Below are 23118 nucleotides of genomic sequence, written 5' to 3'. Positions count from 1 at the left end.
GGTTCTTCAGCATTGGTCTGAACATCAACCAGCAATGACAGCTGGCTGATGAGTCAACTATGACCAGCCTAACAGCTCTTATTAACACATTTAACCAAACAAACCCAAATCCAAGAGCACTGCCTTTCTGCCAGATCTTGAGTCAAATAAAGAGATAAAAGATTAAAGCAGAAAGGCAAATGGTTAAAAACTGCAATATTTAAATTGTCCTCAAAAACAAATGAATAAGACCAATAAATGAATTTTGTTATCTTCATTTTATTTAAAAAAAAAAAAAAAAAGTCCACAGTTTGTGTTTCCTTTGTACAGTACAAAATATTCAAATAAAACTCCCCAAGTTCAGAGCAAAGAAAATTCTGGAAGTGGAGGAAAAGTAGGAGTGGCACTGAAGAAGGATGAAAACGGTAAAATCAGTGGCTTGCCTCTCCTTCTCCATCGTTTCACTGCTCCATACAGTTCATATGTGAAACACTGCTCAATACGATATTGGCGAGAGGAGAAGAACTCCGGCACCACATCCAATACATACATACACACACACACAAAACTATCATCCAACCAGTACAGACACCTCCACTATCCAGTAAGTCTTATAAGGAGTGCACAAACATTCTGAGGGTGGGTGAGTGCGTCTATGAACTTGTCCTGTTGCAAAAGAAGTGATGTCCAATGGAATTTCCAATATGGCATGAAATGAGATCCACTGGGCAGCAGAGCGCACACCAAACCCGATCCCCCAACACTGTAATTTATATTATACTCAATAACCTAAATCTCCAGCTTAAGTAAAGGAATAGCTCCCCATTTGAATAGGTATTAACAAAAATATATTCTATGTGAACTGTAGCAGTCTCTGGGAACACACATGAACAAAATCCATCATGACAACAAATGAAAAAGCTAGAATAAATAAAATGCAAAACTCAACATTTACAAGGAAGATATGCATGATGTTCCGATAATTATAATAATATAGGCATCACAACGTTTGAAATGTTCCATATGACTCTGTAAAACACAGAACAGACTGGTACGTGGTGAAACAATATATAAAAAAGTTCTTAATCATTTGCGCTTTAATTTTATACCACTTTTAAAATCTTAAAAAATATCTCTTGAAAAAGGAAAAGCACTCCCCAGGACCTGACGTTGAAAATATTACTTGTGGTTTGTTCTCTGAGGCTGAGAAACAATCCTCTCTATGTACACAACTGGCAAAAGAAAAAAAAGAAAACACCCCTTCTACTTATTTACTATCTCTCTAGGCGGGTCCATTTTCAAAGCATTTAAAAAAATCTAACACTGTCTCTGGTGAGGTTTTGTGAATTCTGTAATAACTATATGTCTAAAGGGTTATTAATGTTAATGGCAAGGTCCTGGCCACTAGGGGGCAACATATCATTAGCTCCAGGTCTGTGGAGTCCTGCCAAGCCACTGAGCTGAGACAGCATGGTGTTCTGATCTGCACCAAATCCACTTGGGTCCTTAGAGTTGTGCTGTGGCTGTTGGGGAGGTGGAGGAGGTGGAGCCATGCCTGAGTGATGCTGCTGAAGGTGGTTGGGATGCGGGGAACCCGTTTGGGTCTGAGGTGAGATGTGGTGGGGCGAGGGCTGTGGTTGCAGGCGCGGGGATGGACTTGAGTGAGGTGGCTGGGACTGGGGTCGTGGGGAGGGCTGGGGGGAAGAGACCTGGTTGCTGAGGGTGGATTGGAGCTGTTGGCCCTGCAAGTGGGGCGACTGAGACATCTGATGTTGCTGCGGGCTCATGGGGTTGTTCTGCTGTGCCGGTGAGGTGCCACTGAGATGTTGCTGCTGTTGAAGCATACGTTGATGCAAGGCCTGTTGCAATAATGCCTGTGATGTCTGAAGACCGGGACCTCCTTGTGTAGGCTGTTGACCTCCTCCGTGCCCCACATCGGGACCTTGTGATGCCGCATTCTGCTGTTGTTGCATCTGTAGCTGGTGTTGGGGCGACTGAGACATCTGATGCTGCTGCGGGCTCATGGGGTTGTTCTGCTGTGCCGGTGAGGTGCCACTGAGATGTTGCTGCTGTTGAAGCATACGTTGATGCAAGGCCTGTTGCAATAATGCCTGTGACGTCTGAAGACTGGGACCTCCTTGTGTGGGCTGTGGACCTCCTCCGTGCCCCACATCGGGACCTTGCGATGCCACATTCAGCTGCTGTTGCATCTGTAGCTGGTGTTGGGGCGACTGAGACATCTGATGCTGCTGTGGGCTCATGGGGTTGTTCTGCTGTGCCGGTGAGGTGCCACTAAGATGTTGCTGCTGTTGAAGCATACGTTGATGCAAGGCCTGTTGCAATAATGCCTGTGATGTCTGAAGACTGGGACCTCCTTGTGTGGGCTGGGGACCTCCTCCGTGCCCCACATCGGGGCCTTGTGATGCCGCATTCTGCTGCTGTTGCATCTGTAGCTGGTGTTGCTGTGCAAGCCTCTGTTGCAAGGCAGCTGCAGCTTGCTGTTGCGCAGCTTGCTGTTGCGCAGGTTTGCTTGAAAAATTCTGCTGCTGGCCAGGTTGCACACCTTGTAGCGGTTGACCACCTGGCGGGACTTGCATGTTACCCTGCTGACCCATGTAAACTTGCTGCTGTTGGAATGCTGCGTGATTACTCATTTGTTGCTGCTGCTGCTGCTGCTGCTGCTGTTGTTGTTGTTGTTGTTGTTGTTGCTGCTGTTGCTGAAACTGTAGTTGCTGTTGCCTTCTCATGACCAGATCTCTAAACTGTGGATTCATGTTGGCCATGTTTGGAACCCCCTGACCCTGAATTCCTTGCTGCTGCTGCTGCTGTTGTTGTTGTTGTTGCTGCTGCTGCAAGGCAGCAACTTGCTGCTGCTGCTGTTGTTGCAGCTGCTGCTGTTGTTGCAGCTGCTGCTGCTGCAATAGCGGCCGCTGTTGCATTTGCTGCTGCTGTTGCATTTGCTGCTGCTGTTGCATTTGCTGCTGCTGTTGGAGCTGAGGAAGTTGAGTCTGCATGTTAACACCCTGTCCAAGGTGCATGCCAGGCTGGGACACCCCAGTATTGACACCCACTGGCTGGCCTCCCATAGGTCCCGGCCCACTCTGTGGTAAAGCGGGGCCACCTGTACCTCCTTTATATTTGTGAACCCGCTGCTTGATAAATGCTGCCATTAGTTGTGGGTTAGACCGAAGAATATTGAGGACTTGCTGCTGCTGTAGAGGAGAGCTTGGAGATCGCAGGGTCCGCAAAAGATCCTGCAGGGCTCCCTGAGGCAGATTGCCAGCTGCTGCCCCACTTGCTACGCCACTCTGCAGACCAGCCTGCACCATACTCATCAAGGCATTTCGATTCAGCATTTGGGGTGCTTGCTGTTGTTGCATTTGTTGTGGTTGTTGCTGCTGCTGCTGCGGAGGGGGCTGCATTGCGACCATTCCCGGTTGAGCCATCATGGCAGGTCTCTGCTGGGTTGGCATAACCTGCCCCGGCCACTGTTGCTGCTGAGGTTGAAGTGGTGGGTTCATTCTCGGCTGCTGTAGATGCATTTGTGGTGGCATCTGGCCTTGTACAACTGCCTGTTGGGGTTGCTGCTGCTGCATGGGCCCAGCTCCAACCATCATTCCCTGAGATCCTTGCTGCTGCTCCATCTGCACTCTGTTAGCTGATGCTTGTGCCTGCGAGGCTATTCCTTGTGGCCCTACCATGCCAATCCCAGGGTGGGCTACTCCCATCTGTCCCTGTGGCTGCTGATGGTGCTGCGGCATCATGCCAGCTTGCGCAGCCTGCCTTTGAAGCATCTGAACCTGTGCCATCTTTCGCTGTGCATCTGCCACTTGCTGGATCTTCATGGCTATCTCCACAGCTGCAGGCGGAGGACCTGAAGGTTGCTGTTGCTGGGACATAGGTGCTGTGCCTGGATTGCTGGGGAGTTGAGGAGGAGTTGCAGGACCAAGGCTTGGTTTACCCTGCGACTGTGGATTTGGGGAGGGACCTGTGGTATGGGGACCATATTGATTGTGTGGATGCGAGAGTTGTCCCACAGGTTGTTGAGGAACAATTTGATGCTGCGGTGAAGCCATCATCCCACCTGCTCCTGGCATCTGTTGAAACTGGTGGTGGACGGGATGCTGCGGAGGCTGCTGGGAGGCGCCAGCTGGGACTCCACCAACACCAGGCTGGGGCAGAGACGTAAGGTTGGGTGTCAGCTGTGTGGGCGTCTGAGGGGTTGCAGGTTGCGTACCGACTGAAGTAGGTGTGCTAGGACCTGTGGCCCCATTATTGCCAGGGGATGGTAGACCTCCAGGAGGCCCACCACCACATGGTGGTGGCTGCCCTGCTCGCTGCATGGTGGCCATACGTCTACGCAGCATTTGCGCTTGTTGAAGCCTGTGTTGCAGCTGCTGCTGACGAAGTTTGTGCTTGATGTTGAGACAGAAGGGCACAGGACACTTGTTTTCCTGGCAGTGCTTAGCATGATAGCAACATAGTGCAATGAGTTGCTTGCAGATGGGACAGCCACCATTGGTCTTGCGTTTGCAGCCCTTGGTATGTTGCACTACTCTCTTCATCTTCTGGCAAGATGGCAAAGAGCAATTAGCATTGCGACACTGGCACGCATGCACCAGTGACTGAATGCAGCGTTGGATGCTAAGACGACGCGAGTCGCCAGGGTTCTGAATGGAGGCTGCAGCTTGGTTGTTACTCTCGTCATCAAGACCCAGTCCAAGTTTATCCATCTTGTGCTCATGGCCCTTAGTGTTGTAGCAAGTGATGCAGAGATCATAATCCTACAAAAAAAGAGAGAAGGGGGTGTTTCAAAAGTTGCTCAGTGTTTTTATCTAAAAACATGCACCACAATACAGCATTTTTAGAAACCCTCTTCAAAGACATACATCTCACATGGCATTTCTTACCTCACAAACAGTGCAGTGAAAGCGTGTCTCAACATGGTGCTTGCATTCATTGCACGTGTAGACAAAGCGGTCCTGGCTCTGATTGTGCAGTTCTACTAGCATGCACATGGAGCTCCATTTGGCCCGCCTCAGTGAGCTGAATTCAAGGTGCTTGTCTCGTGCAAGTGTTAGGAAAGCATCTCGTCCGTCCATCAGATCGCAGGCCATCAGGGGGTCAGGGTCCAAAATGGGTGGAAGGGAATTGACAGAAGGGCCAGCAATGAGACGGATGACAAAGAAAACTTGAAATTAAGCAGAGTGTTGAAATTTGTGAATTCAGTCCATATGTGTAAATGACAAATGCTTCAAATGTTTTTGGGAGCTACATACCTCTTTGTGTTTCTCCATTGTAGCATAAAGTTTCTGGGATAGATCATTTGAGACATTTGGCATGCCCGGTTTCTTTTTATTAGCTCGGCTCAAGCTGCTCTTGTTCTTGCTAGTCTTCTTACTGTTCTTTTTTTTGGCATTCTTGCTGTCACCATTGGTAGCCTAGACAGTCAAAAACCATTAATCTTAAGCATTGTTATAATAATTAAGTTTTAATAATACATATCAAAGCAGTTGCACTAGAATGAATTTTACCATCAAGTCAGAAACAAGAAAGGACAGTAGCGATCTAAAAGCCCAAAGGATGTTTAGTTTTTCTAGAAGTACTTTTTAAAGTTACTAAGCTTACACAACAAATGCTTTCCTTTGGCACTTGAGTTTTTTTCCCCCCAGTACAAAATGGTTACAAATCAATCAAGTCAATCACTCACCTCAATGCTTTCACTAGAGGTGTTGTTTTCTTCTCGCTTCCGTTCTTCCTCCTCCTGTTCCAGTTCTTTAATGCTCTCCTCCAACACGTTAGGCCAGAAATCACCCTCAAAATATGGGAGCTCCTTCGCACTGGTCAGACGATCCTCTGTTGCCTGCTTAAAAATGTCCTGCGCGAGGAGAAACATGCAATAGTTGGTGAAGTACTTCAAATAGATAACACATTGCTGTCAACAATAAGCCAAACAAGGGAAAAGACTTTAGTGCAGTATGCTGAATATTGTCGGCCGAATTATAGCGGTCACAATACCTTGTAGTCGTGTATAATTCTCTCAGCTACTGCTTTGTCAAGCATCTTCTTGTACCATTCTTGTAGTCGTTTAGGTTTGGGAATCTTCTGATCCGATGGATGGCAGTGGAAGATGTAGTCATCACCTTCACTTGGAGGACAAGCCCAGATGTGGCCAGTGACAAACCCCATTTTTTTAACATACTCCAAGTATCCAATTAGGATCTCATGATAGACTCCGGTTCTCAGATGACGGGGTTGAAAAAAGTGCACGCTGTCAAGGTAGGAGATGTACACACGTCTGCATGGAGAGAGAGAGAGACAGAGGATATTGCTAAGTTACTTGTGTTTCTCAGACCCTCTTGTAACGTTATCCACATGAGGGAAATTCTGTGTGTGCCTGAGGATGTGTGATTCTGTGTCTTTGTTATTTTTAACCTTTGATTGGGTGGAGGGCAGTCGGAGCCATATTCTTGCACATGCATTCCAAAGAAGCAGACATCTGTCCCATCAATATCTTCAAATCCAAACAAAGCTTTTGTCCTATACGGGAATGACTCTGACATCTCTCCGCTATCAACAAACCTGTAAAAAGACAGTAAATTATTTGAACCTTTTCATGGTGTCCATTATTTATTTTAAAAAAGGAATTTGACATTTTTGTTCAATTTCAGATATAAAGATCCATTCATCAATACACTCAGCAATATCAGAGTTTGTGTAATATATTGATCCAATGTTGTTTTCTCATCCTCCTGAAGGCCTTTCAGAGTCAAAACATCTTGAAGTAATTCATGGCATTCATTGGCTATTTACACAACCGACTGATGGTTAGGCAATGCAGTCATGTTCAAAGTTTAGAACAATTTTACTTTATGCAAATAAGCAACAAATCAATGAGACTGACTACCAATGTGAGTGAAAAAGACATCCCAAAATGTAACAGTGATGCGTGAGCTGTCTCCTCCGAGATACTGTACTTGAGTGCAAGCTAGATAAAGATGTTATTGTTTACTGCAAGCAATTCATCTGCCCACATAACATCAATATAATAAAAAAATATATGGAAAAGCGTGGGCATCCCAAGAGTTTGATTCATACAATATAATAATCGTTCATGTTCATGATAATCAGGGGTCAAAGCAAAAAAAAATAATCCTGAGCCTGAACTTTTTTCCAGGGGTTGGGGGTTGCGGAGGCGGACACATACATGGGGTTATTTAGCAAACAAAAAAGAACATTATTTGAAAATGATTTCCCTTTAAACTAACTTGTAACGTATCTGCCATTGATTATCGTGGGATATTTGAAACAGCAATACCAAGAAAGTTTATGTTTTATGGTGCAAACACATTTAGGATGCTTTTGATATCAAGTTTTGCAGGTTAGCTTTGTCCTTGACAGGGTACAAGATGACCTACAATCTAAAACATGAAATTTCTGAAATTGTTTTGTTCAAAAGAAATAATGGTAAATTAAATACTAGGAAATGAATAAACAATAGGAAATATACAAAGACAGTTTACTACAGAAAACTACAGTTCAGTTCAATTAATATCAACTAAAACATTAAAATGGTCCAAGAACTGGTATCTTAAAAAGGGTTCGTACAGATACTGCAAAATAAAATTCCAGGGCTTTCAAGGACTTGCTCTACTTTTTTGGTTTTCAAGGACTAAAATAAGATCTCACTTATCAATCAATATTGTTATTATCTTTCAAATACTAATAAATAAACTAATAAAACCAAATAGTACAAATAAAGTGCAAAGATGCAAAGAATGCAACGACTGTGGCAACTTTAACATTAGAAAGGATACTATGGCAAAGTTATCGCTTTCCTTATTCAAACTGATTTTTTTTTTCATGAATATATGATTGACCTGAAGAATGAAAGCTATATCATACACTTGGAAATATATTTGAAACAACAGGGTGTGACAATGCACTTAGGTAAGACAAAATTCAGATACTTCATTAGAATGAGACAATGTTTTAATACGTTAAGAAATTTTCAAATGACAAAATGTGTCTTTTAAAATCACAAAAAGTAAAGCAATAAAGTTGTAACTAAACTAGGGATTAACTAAAGATTGTTTTGCTAATCAGGCAATATACTGATTATTTTGACAAGTGAGTAATTAATATTTTTAGGAATACAAATAGAACCAAGTCAAAAACAGGCTTTAATATGACTATATTTATACATAAAGTAACGATGAGGCAATAATAATTGGCCTCACATAAAGTATCAAAACCAAGTACATGGTTTTATTGGACAACACTTAAATACATTTACATTTTGTCATTTTACAGACGCTTTTATCCAAAGCAATTTACAAATGAGGACAATGGAAGCAATCAAAATCAACAAAAGAGCAATGATATGCAAGTGCTATAACAAGTCTCAGTTAGCTTAAAGCAGTACATGTAGCAAAGGCTTTTAAATAATATAATAAATAAAAAGAAAACAGATAGAATAGAAAAAGAATAGAGCAAGCTAGTTAGATGTCTTTTTTTAAGAATATAATTAGAATAGTGAGTGCTAAAGTTAGAGGGTCAAATAAAGATGGAAGAGATGTGTTTTTAGCCGATTCTTGAAGATGGCTAAGGACTCAGCTGCTCGGATTAAGTTGGGCAGATCATTCCACCAGGAGGGAACATTTAATTTAAAAGTCCTTAAAAGTGACTTTGTGCTTCCTTAGGATGGCACAATCAAGCAACGTTCACTTGCAGAATGCAAGCTTCTAGAGGGCACATAAGTCTGAAGTAATGAATTTAGGTAAAGGGATGCAGAGCCAGTGGTGGTTTTGTAGACAAACATCAATGCCTTGAATTTTATGCGAGCAGCTATTGGTAGCCAGTGCAAATTGATAAACAGAGGTGTGACGTGCATTCTTTTCGGCTCATTAAAAATTAATCTTGCTGCTAATTAATGATTAATTTAATCATCATTAAATACATAATGTAATATGCCTATATTATAAACACCTGCAGAAGGTGCCAACAGCCTAGTTTCATGTGATTCAACAGCGTTTAAATCCATTTAATTTTAATATCTGGCCACATGCAAAGTCAGAAACTTTTATTTTGAAATCGTGATGTACAACAAATCGAATATTTAGAAATATGTTGATATATTCTCCTGTGTTGGCAAAGGTTTACATCATTTATGTTACAAATCAAGTGAGTTTTCCCAGATGAATGTTAATTAAGCAACCCAAACTCACCGCATATACGCAGAGGAAGAGTTTAGCCTCTTCCACACATACAGTCTTTACTGGTAAAATACCGTTAAGAGATCATGTGTGAACAGGACATTTTCAAAAATCCCGGTAAATTCGTTCTGGCAATCATTACGTTCTTATTGAGATGGCGTAATTACTCTGAGCTGCTGTTGAGCTCCGCTGCTTTTTTAATAGCTTTTCTATGTAAATATGACACTAGCTGGAAATCTTTGATGCGCCTCACAGCTTTTTCAATGTGTCGCACTCGAGACCCAGGCTTATTTTCCATTCATCGGCTGCGACTCTACAATTGGATACTATTATGCGCATCTCATGTTAAGAGCAAAAACTTCTGATTGGCTAGTAATGTTAGTTTGGTTGAGAGTGAAAGCTGTGTATCAACAATTATTTTTTAAATGTAGGACGACTATCTTTTTTTTTCCCCGCAGCCAAACGCCATACACCAGAGATTGTGGATGGTGCCGGAAGAACTTTAAAGGGGTCATATGATGCAATTTCAAATTTTCCTTTCTCTTTGGAGTGTTCGTGCATAGATCAGATCCCTAAAGTTGCAAAGACTAAAGTCTCAAACCCAAAGCATTATTCTTTGTAAAAGTTAAGACTCATCCACGCCCTCCTAAAATGGCTATTACAGCAGTATTGTTGCCGCCGCTGTCATGACGTGTGTTTTGTTGTGAAAGCGAAGCTACTTTGTTTGGCCTTACAAAAGAGGACACAACTAGAAATAAGAGGTTAAGTTGTATTTACAACACAATTCCAGAACAGTTCAACCCAAATATTCAGATGTGTGCATCACATTTTACGGAGGACTGTTTCCTGGGAAAATAGGCTGTGTGCACAAAGGTTGTTTCTATAAAGTGGGGCAATTCCAACTTTGCAAGGACAATCTGGTGCATCTGACTCACAGCCTGTAAGTACATTTCATATTTAAAGAATTTGCCACTGATGATTCAAATGCGAGTTTTGAGCAGTGTAGAGTAGCGCTTGTTGTTGTTATTTCTCCAATCAAAAATGCAGACATGGTTTTATGTTTACATGGCACGATCCGCAACACGTAAAAAGACAGTATAAGTCATTATAATTAGTAATTATGTAACAAATGCCTCGTTTGTAATGGGTTTTATGAAAGTGAAAGTGACCTGACATACAGCCAAGTATGGTGACCCAGACTTGGAATTCATGCTCTGCATTTAACCCATCCAAAGTGCACACACACAGCAGTGAACACACACACACCGTGAACACACACCCGGAGCAGTGGGCAGCCATTTATGCTGCGGCGCCCGGGAAGCAGTTGGGGGTTTGGTGCCTTGCTCGAGGGCAACTCAGTTATGGTATTGAGGGTGGAGAGAGCACTGTATATTCACTCCCCCCACCTACAATTCCTGCCGGCCCTAGACTCGAACTCACAACCTTTGGATTACGAGTCCGAATCTCTAACCACCAGGCCTTGACTTCCCCCAAATTGGTTATTGGTTTTGTCTCGTTGCGCCAGAAGATGTCATCACAGTATTTTAAGGGGCGTAACATTTCTGTCACACGTGTGAGGTATTTGGCCAATCTTAATGCACTGGATAGCTGGCCAATCAGAGCACACCTCGCTTTTCAGAACGATGAGCTTTGCAAAAATCTACGCGTTTCGGAAAGGCAGGGCATAGAGGAGCAAGAATAATGTACATTATGTGGAAAATAATGTTTTTTTTTAACCTTAAACCGCATAAACACATTGCATTACACCAAAAACACAACATAATTTACCATCAACAAACACCATATGATGCCTTTAAGCCCTGACTACATAGTTCTGCAATTTCCTTAGAAATAGGCTACTTCACCTCAAAATTAGTTCTTGACAAAATAGAGCCTTGTTATTGATGAAAAATAAACTTCAAAACAAATGAAAATGAAATGCCTCAGCAACTGACAGAAATACCATTAAGTTTTGATATTACTAAAACCGAAATAAAGTAAATTAAAACTAAATAGAAATATTAAAAAGTTAAAACATTCACATAAAATGAGTTTAAACAAACTAAAATTGAAATTAAAACTGAAAATATAAAAATAAAAGGTAATCCAAAATATAATATGAATAATATCAATATCATATACAATAATAGTGTATAAATAATACTAAAATAACACTGGTTAGGGTATACATTAGTAAAAATGCCTACTACAAACAACAATACATCTACTTGATGGTCTTCAATGATAAAATCTTTGTGATAAAGTGTGTTACTACATGCAAGGTTATGGACCATTGTTAAGTTTCATCATGATCACAAGGACAATTCTATCACAAGAAATGAAGCAAACAGTTCCAAATTAGACCTGACCATAAAATAAACAACATTTCAGAATATTCTGCTCTGTCTCTCACCTAGACTTCATGCCAGGTTTGACCTCCACCATTTTATCAGAGACATGAACCACACGGATGGTGACATCACCGGTTTCTGGATGACTCTGACGCTTCAGGTACTCGTTCACTCGTGTCTCCAGGAAGTTGCCGAGCTTTGTCTGAGGAAGTCCTGCAATAAGGAGAAAGAAATGCAGGGAGTTTAAAATAATGCAACCATGGCAGTTTACAATACATTTTGACAATTCATTAACATAAAACAGTGCAACACACCATATTCACTGTCAAGCAATAATCGTTTCTCATTAGTCAAGCAGGCTCTCAGAAATAATCGTTTCTCATTAGTCAAGCATGGAATTCGATGCTCAAAAAATTAAACAAAAGAGATTTTTTCCCCCCTGATTTTAAAGCTCAGAACCACGTACTCTTTGCAGTGTATTTATTTTCCCTCCTTGTTGCACTGGCCTTTTTCAGACAGCCCTCACAAACATACCTGATTGAAAGGAAAAAGACAGAGCAGGATATTTAGAAACAGAGCATTACATCTCTGGATATGTGGTTCACTTTGCATTTATAGATACAATACGGAATAGTAAGAATCAAAAAGTAGTATTAACAAAGGGCATCAAGTTGTCCTACATCTTCCATACTTACTATTGCCACAAAGCTCTAATAAACATGACATGTAATGGAAAAATATCTTGTTTTAACGCGCTATATATATATATATATATATAAATAAAGGGGAAATGTATTTATCAAGAACTATAAATAACATTTATACAATGCTATTTTGTTCATTTAATATTTATTGCTTTAAATGCATGAATCAGGGTTGTATTTAACAGGAAAAACCTTACATTCACTAGCACTCCATTTTTTAAGCCCTATTTTGCACTAGAATGTCACATAAAAGTGTGCTCAAATAAAAGTTACTCACCCCGACGGCCATATCGTCTCATTGTGCAGAGCGCATATCTGATGCATTTTTCGACCACAATCACCACATTCCAACAGTCTGAGGAGGAAGTACAGAAAACAAAAGCCAGATGATGACAGCAAATCAGTGCCTTGATTAAAACTTCAGAACAAGCGAACCGAGATGACACATTTGGAGGGAGAAAACATGTACATACAGTTCAGGATCGAGGGTGTCATTCTTTTTCCTTTGAAACTGATCTTTGTTGATGGATCTGAGGAGAGAAAACGAGAGACAGAGAAGAGGAAGCCGCCCAATCGAGTGGGTCATGAGAATCACTGAACGACCGCTCTCCGGATGAAGAGCATCATGACAATAACGATGGAGGAGAAGATCAAAACAAACATTTATACGGTTACTCACGTTTGAGGCTGGGTTGGATCGTCCCCCAGGGATACATTCTCCCCCTGGATTTCGTTGAAACACTTCTCACAGAAGTGGTACCTGTCAGCAAGAAGCCCATATTTGGGTGAACTAGACCGTTCGCCAAGAGCACAGCCAATCACAGTGAGGGCACGTGGAAGCAGCCACCAATCAGGGCAGGGCAGGCCAGGAGACAGGCACACAGGAGAAGGCAGGTTCGTCGCCGGGAGCAGCCAATCATGAAGCAGGTTTTTTGTGTGGGCAGATTGATTGATTGGTTGCGTGTAAATTTCGGAGCGGATGATTGGTCACATCAAAGCAGGCCAATGCAGACATCACAAGCGTTAAAAAAGGAGGGAGAGAAAGGGAAGGGGGGGGAGGGCAGAATGAATATTTTAAAAAAGTGTGAGAAACAAAACCGTTATGAGGGACAAAGAGCTATGTGTTGGACAGGTGGAGGGGTGGGTCAGATGTAGAAGAAGAAAATTAAACCAAAAGAGAGAGCAGGAAGCCGAGGCAAAAGCACAGACGTTCTCCCTCGCGTCCGCTGAGCTCTAAAACAACCGTGACGCCCAGAGGAGCGAGGGACAACAATGGACTGAGTGAACAAACTGAAGAGAAGAATGAGAACAGGAGCAACAGAGACCCATCATCCTTTCAGGACATTTTAAAGAGGGTCCCAAGATTCGCTACTAAAACAACGTGTGACAGATAAACAGTTAGTACGCCCTGTAGTTGGCAGCATGAATGAAGTCTTAGCCGATTTTGAAATACTGTACTTTTAGACATCAAGATCATATTTAAACCCAAAAAAAAATATCCAGGTCATATTTTACCCCAAATATAAAGCAAATGAAGGACCACTGATATATGACATTATCATTTTACAAAATTCTTTATTTACATGCAGCTTAAAGGCATCACCACATGATTTTTATCTTATTTTTTATCACCTTGTGTTGTCATTATCTTTTGTTTTTTATACGTTAATAAAACCTATATTATTATTATAACAAGTGTTGTTATATTTTGACTTGACATGTTTTATGTAGCCTTTTTATATAGAAAGTAAGGATCAGATTAAGTCTAAGGTTGCCAAAGTTATACAAAAATTTAAGCTTTGCACAACCCAAGTTTGTTTACGCCGAAACCTCTGAATCTGGTGAAAGTCTTTGCCACCCTATGCGAATCCTAACAGCGAAGAGTTTCGCTGTTAGGATCTAGGATGATGCAACTCAGAAACCTGGCAATGATTTTCACTAACGCATTAGAGGAAGAGCACTGCAGTCGTTTTGCTTCCTTATTAGCACTTTGTTATTTTGTGCTTAAAGCTACCAACTGAGGTAATCAACACAAATACTTGCCAACACACCTGTTAATTGTAAGTACACCAACAAAACATCAAAACACAACTGGAGTCAGAAATGCAGACCCTCTTTAAAATGGCCGTTTAAAATCAGAAAAAGAGCAGAGATGTGAAATGTGGTCTAATTTGCCACCGAAAGTCAAATCAACAGGCCTGAAATTTAACAACACCCTGACGTGGGAAATATGTGCTCACAGCAGAACAGCTTTTACACTTTTACAAAGCACATGAAAACAGACCTCTTAAAAATACTCACCTCAATCTTTTTACATACAATTACACAATGTAAACCAAATCTGAATGTGGCAGATGTAGTGGAGTAGCCTAGTGTAGGGCTGTCAAAATGGCTAAATTCAAATGTTGTGCCTAAATATTATGAAAATTCTAATTATATTCGAATTTAAAAATCATAATTTCAGTTAGGGTAAAGAAAAGCTTCTGGCTTTTCTTCTGAGGCCACAAGAGGGAGCATCGAGCATAAATATGCATTCTGTGTGAACGGCTTGGTTTCAGTTTTGATATAAACAAGATCTTCTGCAACGGTTTTGCATCCGAATGTGGATTTTTTTATTTTTATTTTTTTTATTTCGACGAATATTCGAAATTCACTTTTTTTTTTTTTTGACAGCCCTAGCCTAGTGTCTATTAGAGTGTTCAGAAAACAAACAGCTTTCATTATACTTCATTCTAGCACTGGGCCGCTTCACAGCAGAGATTTAATGCTGCCAGGCAACATCAAATTGATTTTAGGCTGAAATGCAAATGATCTACAATAGTGTGACGACATCCCTGATGGGGTCAGGCAATTACCCATCAGGCCACATTCACTATGATAGAACTATTCGAATGAATAAAATAGCTTGCTTCTGTTTGTATGCATAATATGGACTCAATTTAAGTCTCTTTGAACTTTCAAGTGGTTATACTTACTCTAATATGACTGATAACTCTATTTTAATGGCTGTACTGCAAAGTATTAAGCTATGGGTGCAAGTGACTGTGTGTAGAGTGGATATAGTGTGTATAATACACTAGTATAGTGTGTATAATACTGACCTGTTCTGGTAACTGAAGTACGCAGCGTCTCGAGGGATGGTACACAGCTGTTTGCCATAGCAGCACAGAGTTTGAGGAGAAAACTCCAACTGAAAGAAGAAAAATAGGTATAGAGGGATTACAAGAGAGAGAAAGAGAGGAAAAGGAGAGTTGGGTAGCAATAACCCATTAGTTTTAGCAAGAAACCACAATCTACTTCATAATGTGTCAAACACTACAACTAGTGGTGGAAAGAGTACTAAGAAATTGTACTTAAATAAAAGTATTGCTACTTATGGAATAATTAACTTGAGTACAAGTAAAAGTACTGAAAAATAATATGACTCAAGTAAGAGTAAAAAGAAGTAGTTTGCTGAAAAACTACAAGATTATGTATCACAAATAACCCTAACACTAACACTCAAAAATTAGACCAAAATAACACTATGTAACAATTATAAACCAAACCCAACACAAACACTAACGGCCCATTCACACGGGGCACCAGCGTTAACGCTTGACAGAGGGCATTTCTGAAGCTTGGTGCTAAGGCGACCGTCAAAGTGACAACATCCAATCACATTAGTTTTCTAGTGTTGCATAAACACGATTGGCTAGCATCTGCACTAGGGTATTTGCATAAGGCGATCTGATTGGAGGACGCCTGCGTTGGCGCAGTTTTCAACTTCTGCCGCAAGCAACGGACCCGACGCTACGGTCCCACAATTTTATTTTTTTTGTTTATTCATGTAAGTGGAGTGGAATTCTGTCTAAACCCAATTGGGTTTCGTTCCCCTCCTTACTGTACTGTATCCATGTGATATCCATGCAGAACAAATAATAATAAAATTAAATAAATTAATTTCGCCAATGCTTGACGTCACTCCATTCAAAGTAAATGAAAGGCGTTGACGCTGACGCCCCGTGTGAATGGGCTGTAACACTCCTGTACTTTAATGTCTTTAATGTTAATTACCTTTTTTTGCTACAGCTAGCAGGATGCCTTTGTCCATATTTGGGATTTCCTGCACGTTATAAGTTATTACTAGTTCTACTGGGCCGTTTTGGACTTTCTGCACGAGAGCGCCCTCCGGCTTCGAGTATGAATGAAACATGCACTACATGAGAGTGTTTAGTGCTCCATAATGTCCATATTGTCTTGTTTTGAATATGAATAAATCATCCGGTCATACATAGACTATCTTGTTTATACGCCCATGTGCTCACATATCCAAAGCATGCACACAGAAAAAGTTATTTTAAATGCATCTGACTGGCTGATAAATCATTATTGATCTATCAGCCAGATACACGTAAAATGTATGCTCTCTTATTTCAATGTTGTTGTTGTTAATGTTGAGGTCATTTTAGCTTTGTATATTTAGTTTAACTGCTCTTTTAAAGAAGGCGATTTTTACCATTCAACTGAACTATGTGCATGTATTTTAGACACTTACATTGTTCTTGCTCCATCCATGCAATAACTGCATCCATCTATCAACCGAGCCTCTATTTACTTGCACTGCTGTGTAATATAGACATTATGACCCATTTCAGCAGCCGACAAAATTACAATTTAAAGGGGTCATATGATGCAATTTCAAATTTTCCTTTCTCTTTGGAGTGTTACAAGCTCTTGGTGCATAAAGATCTGTGAAGTTGCAAAGACTAAAGTCTCAAATCCAAAGAGATATTCTTTATAAAAGATAAGACTTGTCCACACCCTCATAAAACGGCTTGTTCTAACACGCCCCCACATGTCTATGTCACGATGTGGGAAGATTTTCATAACACCGCCCAAATGTTCACACAAAGAAAGAAGGCGTAACTTTTATTCTCTCTGTTGCCACCGTCGCCGCCATGTTGTGGAGTCGCTGTGTGTTTCTTGTGAAAGCAAAACTACTTTGTTTGGCCTTCCAAAAGAGGACACAATTAGAAATCAGTGGTTAAGTTGTATTTACAACACTGTTCCAGAACAGTTCAACCCAAATATTCAGATGTGTGCAATGCATTTTACAGAGGATGAGGACTGTTTCCTGAACCAGTAGTCTACAATGCCTCTGTGGCACAATGGCGGTTTCTATAAAGTGGGGCAATTCCAACTTTGCAAGGACAGTCTGGCGCTTCTGACTCACTGCCTGTAAGTAAGTTTTTTTATATTTAAATAATTTGCCAATGATGATTCAAACGCAAGTTTTGGGCAATAGAGTAGGCTTGTTGTTTCTCCGATCACAAATGCAGACATGGTTTTATGTTTACGCAGCACGATATGCAACACAACGTGTAAAAAGACAGTATAAGGCTATGTTCACACTTGCTGTCTTTTTTGAAGCTGCCAGCATCTGTTTTACATTATAATCCTATGGAGTAAACCATGTTTTCACAAAAGTCCTGATCGCTTTTTAAAACGCCACCGCCGGCGTCTTTTTGTGCAGCTCCAAGCGTCTATTCAAGTTGAAAAAAAAAAAACGGCCCACGTTAATCGCCTTTCTGACAGCTGACCAATGACAAGCGAGTGGCGAGTCATCTCCATAACAACAAAAACAACAAGAAAAAAAGGAGAAGATAGCCGGTAGACACATCATACTAGTTTCGGAGTTGTATGATAGGAGTACAAAACTCTATCTAGTCTAAAAAAATATGCCGCAAACCGTGCATCATCCAAGTGTGAACACACCCTAAGCCATTATAATCAGTAATTATGTTCCCACTGGATGCAACAAATGGCATTGACAGTATGGTGAGGAACGTAACATTTCTGTCACAAACCAGTTCAGGTAATTCAACTGAATCGGATTAAAAACGCACTGGAAATGCTGGCCAATCAGAGCAAACCTTATAAACGTTCAGACCGATCCCTCTGACTCGTAAAAAATCGTCGCGTTTCAGCAAGGCGAGGCATAGAGTAGCAACAATAATGTACATTATATGGAAAATAATGTGTTTTGTAACCTTAAACCACAAACACATTGCATTACACCAAATACACAAAATAATGTTCTTTTTAGCAAATGTCCTCTTTAAAATCAGAGCATAGCTCATATTCACTTAAATACTGAAACACTAATGATGCGGATTCAATATGACAACTCCGGTGTTTAATGGTCAATGCATAGCGCAGGGTTTAAATGGCCTGCCCCCGCAGCTGAACTGGAAGTTTTGATTGGTTTTTTACCCGAGTCAGACCTGTCTGTTATTGGCTGAAGCGCAGGGCTCCACCCCAGGAGTTTGAAATGTGCCTGTCAAACGCCGGTTCACTCTTCTCCATCGGCACTTTCTTTGTCACTTTTTTTTTTTACTTTGTGCTTTTGGTGAAAAATAAATGTAGCAAAGTTATATACTTTAGTTTTATTGTACTCAATTACAAGTACCACAATTTAATTATACTCAAGAAAGTAGAAAAAAAAAAATGTACTCAAGTACTGTAACAAACATATTTGTAATTAGTTACTTTCCATCTCTAACTACAACTTAACTGTGTTAAAAACGCTGTATTAAGTGTTTTACTGCCTTTATACACAAAAACAGTAATATGACAGATGACATTTCTTATTGTTTAACAAAAATAATCTAAAAAACTAGTAGAATGAGTAGTAGTTACAATAATATTTAGCATATAAGACAAGTATTAACTTGATTGCTTCCTGAAAGGATTGTTGTTGTAATAATAATAATAATAATAATAATAATAATAAAAAAACATTTATAATAAATTTTGTACATTAATATTTCATACAAATACGTTTGGTATTATATGGTGATTATAATTATTTTTCTAAATAAATAAAGAATTTTAACATTTAATAAAACATTTATCATACTTGCTGGAATTATTCTTCCTATTAACAGATCTATTGTTAAATAAGTTTGGTATTATAAGGTAGTACATTATAATTAGGGCTGGGCAAGTTAACGCATTATTATTACGTAAACGCATTAATGCCGACAATTTTCTTATCGCGCATAAACGCTGTTATTATTATTATTTTGAAAGTCTGTGGCTCACTGGCTCTGAAATAGGAAGTTTCTGACAGCACGTTTAGACAGCAGAGGAGCGCTCTCGCTCAGCACAGTGGAGTGCATTGTTTTATTAACTTTGTGGTTTATTATTTTGAGTCATTTGGTACATGGTAAAACACGGCCCTCTCACAATATATTGCTTTACAGATCTATCGGTTTTGCCACTCAGAAATGTTCATGCAATTGTGCTGCAGGTATCAGAGGTTCCATGCTCCGGCACGGTTAGTGCTCACACTACATGCATACCGCGCCCGAGCCCAACTGAACTGCACTCTGGGCCAACACTTCCTCAACGAACCACGCCCGAGGCAAGATTAGTGTGAGTACACCCTCATTCTCCCGCATCTCATCCATCAAGTGTTGTCCTGCGCCGCATTGGGTCCTACTCGGAAGGGGCCCGTTATAATGTTTTGATCGAGGCTCTGGACTCTACTCTAAGCATACCTTGCTTTTCTATAACAAACTATAAAATATTTTCTATAAAACATTAAATCCCTGGCAGTGACAAATAGCTTTGGTTTTATATTCAATTTGATTAGATTAATGTTTAAATTGAGATTTACAAGAAATATTTTAACTGCTGAATACTGCTGTAAAAAAAAGCACCTTATTTGTTTAAAGTGTTAGCAAATCAAATGTTAATGCACTTTTGTTCATATAGTAGTACTCGCAGAAAAATCATGCGATTAATCACGATTAAAAAATTTCAGCATTGCCCAGCACTAATTATAATTTATGTAAATCTTAAGTAGTAGTAATATTTAACATACATTTAAGGTTATTATTATTATCATCATCATCATCATCTTTTTTAATAAGTTTTAAGCATATGTTTAATAAGTTTTGTATTATATAGTAGTATATTATAATTCTTCTAAATAAATAATATTTGTATGTTTAATACATAGTTAACATTTAACATGCTTGCTGTCATTATTAAGAGTTCTAAAATTGTTATAATAATAATAGTTATATTGTTAAATAAGTATTATATGAAGTAGTATTTAACATACATTTAGTGTACTCACTATATTGTTTGTTGAAATTGTTATAATAATAATAGTTATATTGTTAAATAAGTATTATATGGTATACTTTTAAGGCACTATATTGTTAAATAAGTATTATATGGTATTATACAGTAGTATATTATAATTTGTCTAATAATAAAAATAATAATAATAATAATAATAATAATAATAATAATAATAATATGTATCTAAACATACTTTTAAGGCACTCACTATATCGTTTGTTGAAATTATAGTTATAACAACATAAATAGTTAAATATTATTCAATAATTTGTGTAGTAGTATACTTTGGTTACTTTAAAACCAGTGAAATCTGATGGGTTGTGCCACATTCCTTTTTTTAAATCTTATTAGTAAAGAAAACAAATCCAACAAACAAACACGGCTCACCTTCCTTCCACAGCAGTAGCCCAACTCCTGCATGACGGGGTCTATTTCCTGTTCAAACACTTCAGCCAGTTTGGAGCAGTATTTATACACCCGTGACGTCTTCCTGTTATACAGCCAGGCGTTATTGAACATCAGCCACACGTCGTCCACGTACTGCCAGGGCTCCTGGTACTGACCCGTGTCCAGCTTACGCTTGATAGTGGACAAGTCCATGGGGTTTTTCACTATGTCAAAGTAGTCCTGGAGAACGGAGTCCAGATTGCAGATGAAGTTCATCATCAGGTGAAACAGAGTTGCAGTCGGACAGAGCGAGGGACGGCGGCCCGGCGGGTTGAGAGTCAGGGGGAGAGAAGAGGGTGCAGGGGGACAATGTTGAGCGCTGTAGAAGAGGTTCACATGCACAAACAGAGAAAAACGTAACAGACTCCCACTGCCTTGCTCAATTCTGTACCCTATTTCTCTCCTGTTCTCCCATACACACAAAAACACACACAAATCTCTGGGCCAGCAGCAATGACGGCAGACATCTACTGACAAACTGGGGTGTGCAAATGCATATGAACATAACATGGTCAGATAGTAGGCTGAATCACATTCAAAGGGTGAAGAAATGCCAAAAAAAATATTTTGCATCTTGTGCTCATTTTTAAGACCTTTAAATTCATGACAATTAAACTTTAGTAATGACAATAAACCCCCCCACCATGCTAATGAAATATCACTAAAAATACAATAGTAAGTATGTTTGAAAGAATTTGCAGTAATGAATGTATTATTTGAAAAAATAACACTTTACAAAGGTTCCAATTGTTAACATTAGTTAACCACATCGGTTAAACTAACAATAAAAAAATACTTTATTGATATTAGTTAATGTTGATTCCAACATTTACAAATACATTATTAAAATTATAACTAATAGAGTAATAATATCCATCTAATAGAGCTGAGCTAACATGGACTAACAATGAACAGTTGTATTTTTATTAATTAACATTAACATAGATTAATACTGTAGCAAATGTATTGCTCATTGTTAATACACACACACACACATATATATACACATATACACACACATATATACATATATGTTAACAAATGAAACAACAAATTAAAACTTATAACAAATAATAAAAATAACAAAAAAGCATATTAAAAAATGTAAACTAATAAAAAAACGATAAAATAACGATAAAGTGTATTATATTTTTATCATCATCATTATAATTACTTTAACAATTAATATTATTAATATAATTTTTAAAAGAATGAAGATATTAAATGTGCTCAATTGTCACAATGAGCTACAATGCAAAATATAATTTATTGTTTTTCTTTTGATTTCGGCATTTCTTCATAATATTCACTTGTTAACCATTATGACTGTAATTTATTATTGTGCTCTGTAATTATTTTTAGCTTGGATACTGTATTTAAGGAAACATTTACTCATTTTAAATCCAGGCTTGGTGAAATAATATCACATGTGAAGGAATGAATCCATTTGGCCAAACAAATCCAAATAAATTGAGGTTTCATAGGGTGATGACGGCAGGGTTAGTGTTTAGGGTACAGTAAGCTGAGGTGAGCACAAGCGGGGTGATATTAAATTACAGCAGCATAACTATGAGCATTTACACCACAAAGCATAGCTGGACTGTAAAGAAGCAAGTCCAACAGCACAAATCAAAGACACAGGAGAAATACAATCCTTCAGGTGTCAACCCCACCGTATTCAGGTTGTGTGTGAAATTATTTGAAATTGACTTGTGATTCTTTATCGAAACTTTTGTTTTGAGGGAAATTTAGATTAAGGTTTGGGGTCACATCAAAAGATTTTAGATCTTGAGACTCTGCAGGGTGCCTGGCATCTGACAGATCTGCAGAACCATACATTAAAATATGAATATGTACAGCGATTACAATAATGGTTCCCTCATCTCTTTACACAACCATATGCATTCTTTGAGCAGATACGATGGGGACGACACAATGCCAGGACAAACTGAGGTGTTTCAAACAAACAAACACTAATCTTAGACCAGGGAAGAGAGTGAACAAACCCACTTATTTTATTTTCAGGGTTACCGTTTGACCAATTGATTATGGCTTTTTGAGTTGTCCATGATTAGATTTTATTCACATTTAAACTCTTCAATTTTTAGGTCAAACATCTCTCTCTTTGTTTGTAATGTTTGCTTATCACACCTTAAATAGGGCCGGTGCCTCATTCAAACACACCACTGATAAAGCAGCAAAATAACCAGAAAAGCAGGAAATTCACTTGAATTTTCGCCACTTTCTAAGAAACAGAATCAGTTGATCCCATCATGCAACACAGTG

The 23118-nt window shown here is 39.4% G+C and overlaps 1 protein-coding gene across 15 annotated transcripts in view; it reads right to left on the bottom strand.

Annotated features, from left to right (window-relative positions):
• Nucleotides 1-240: 240 nt before the first annotated feature.
• Nucleotides 241-23118, bottom strand: part of LOC109076664 (histone acetyltransferase p300-like) — a 43294-nt gene continuing 20416 nt past the window's right edge. For 11 of the 15 annotated variants that reach the window (XM_042720657.1, XM_042720654.1, XM_042720658.1 and 8 more), the window contains exons 18-30: nt 20773-21012; nt 15351-15439; nt 12929-13039; nt 12723-12779; nt 12527-12604; nt 12012-12079; nt 11608-11758; nt 6415-6561; nt 5998-6277; nt 5690-5857; nt 5259-5420; nt 4890-5171; nt 241-4763 (exon numbers count right to left, since the gene is read on the bottom strand). In XM_042720657.1, the coding sequence (XP_042576591.1) occupies nt 1338-4763; nt 4890-5171; nt 5259-5420; nt 5690-5857; nt 5998-6277; nt 6415-6561; nt 11608-11758; nt 12012-12079; nt 12527-12604; nt 12723-12779; nt 12929-13039; nt 15351-15439; nt 20773-21012 (5259 nt within the window). In that variant the 3' untranslated portion in view covers nt 241-1337. The remainder of the gene's footprint in view (nt 4764-4889; nt 5172-5258; nt 5421-5689; nt 5858-5997; nt 6278-6414; nt 6562-11607; nt 11759-12011; nt 12080-12526; nt 12605-12722; nt 12780-12928; nt 13040-15350; nt 15440-20772; nt 21013-23118) is intronic. The other 4 variants (XM_042720660.1, XM_042720663.1, XM_042720670.1 and 1 more) reach the window with 1 other exon arrangement.

This window comes from Cyprinus carpio, chromosome B3 (genome assembly GCF_018340385.1).
Source record: "Cyprinus carpio isolate SPL01 chromosome B3, ASM1834038v1, whole genome shotgun sequence".
In the NCBI taxonomy this organism is placed as follows: domain Eukaryota; kingdom Metazoa; phylum Chordata; class Actinopteri; order Cypriniformes; family Cyprinidae; genus Cyprinus; species Cyprinus carpio.
The sequence above is the reverse complement of the archived record's forward strand: the minus strand, read 5'-3'. Positions and strand labels throughout refer to the sequence as shown.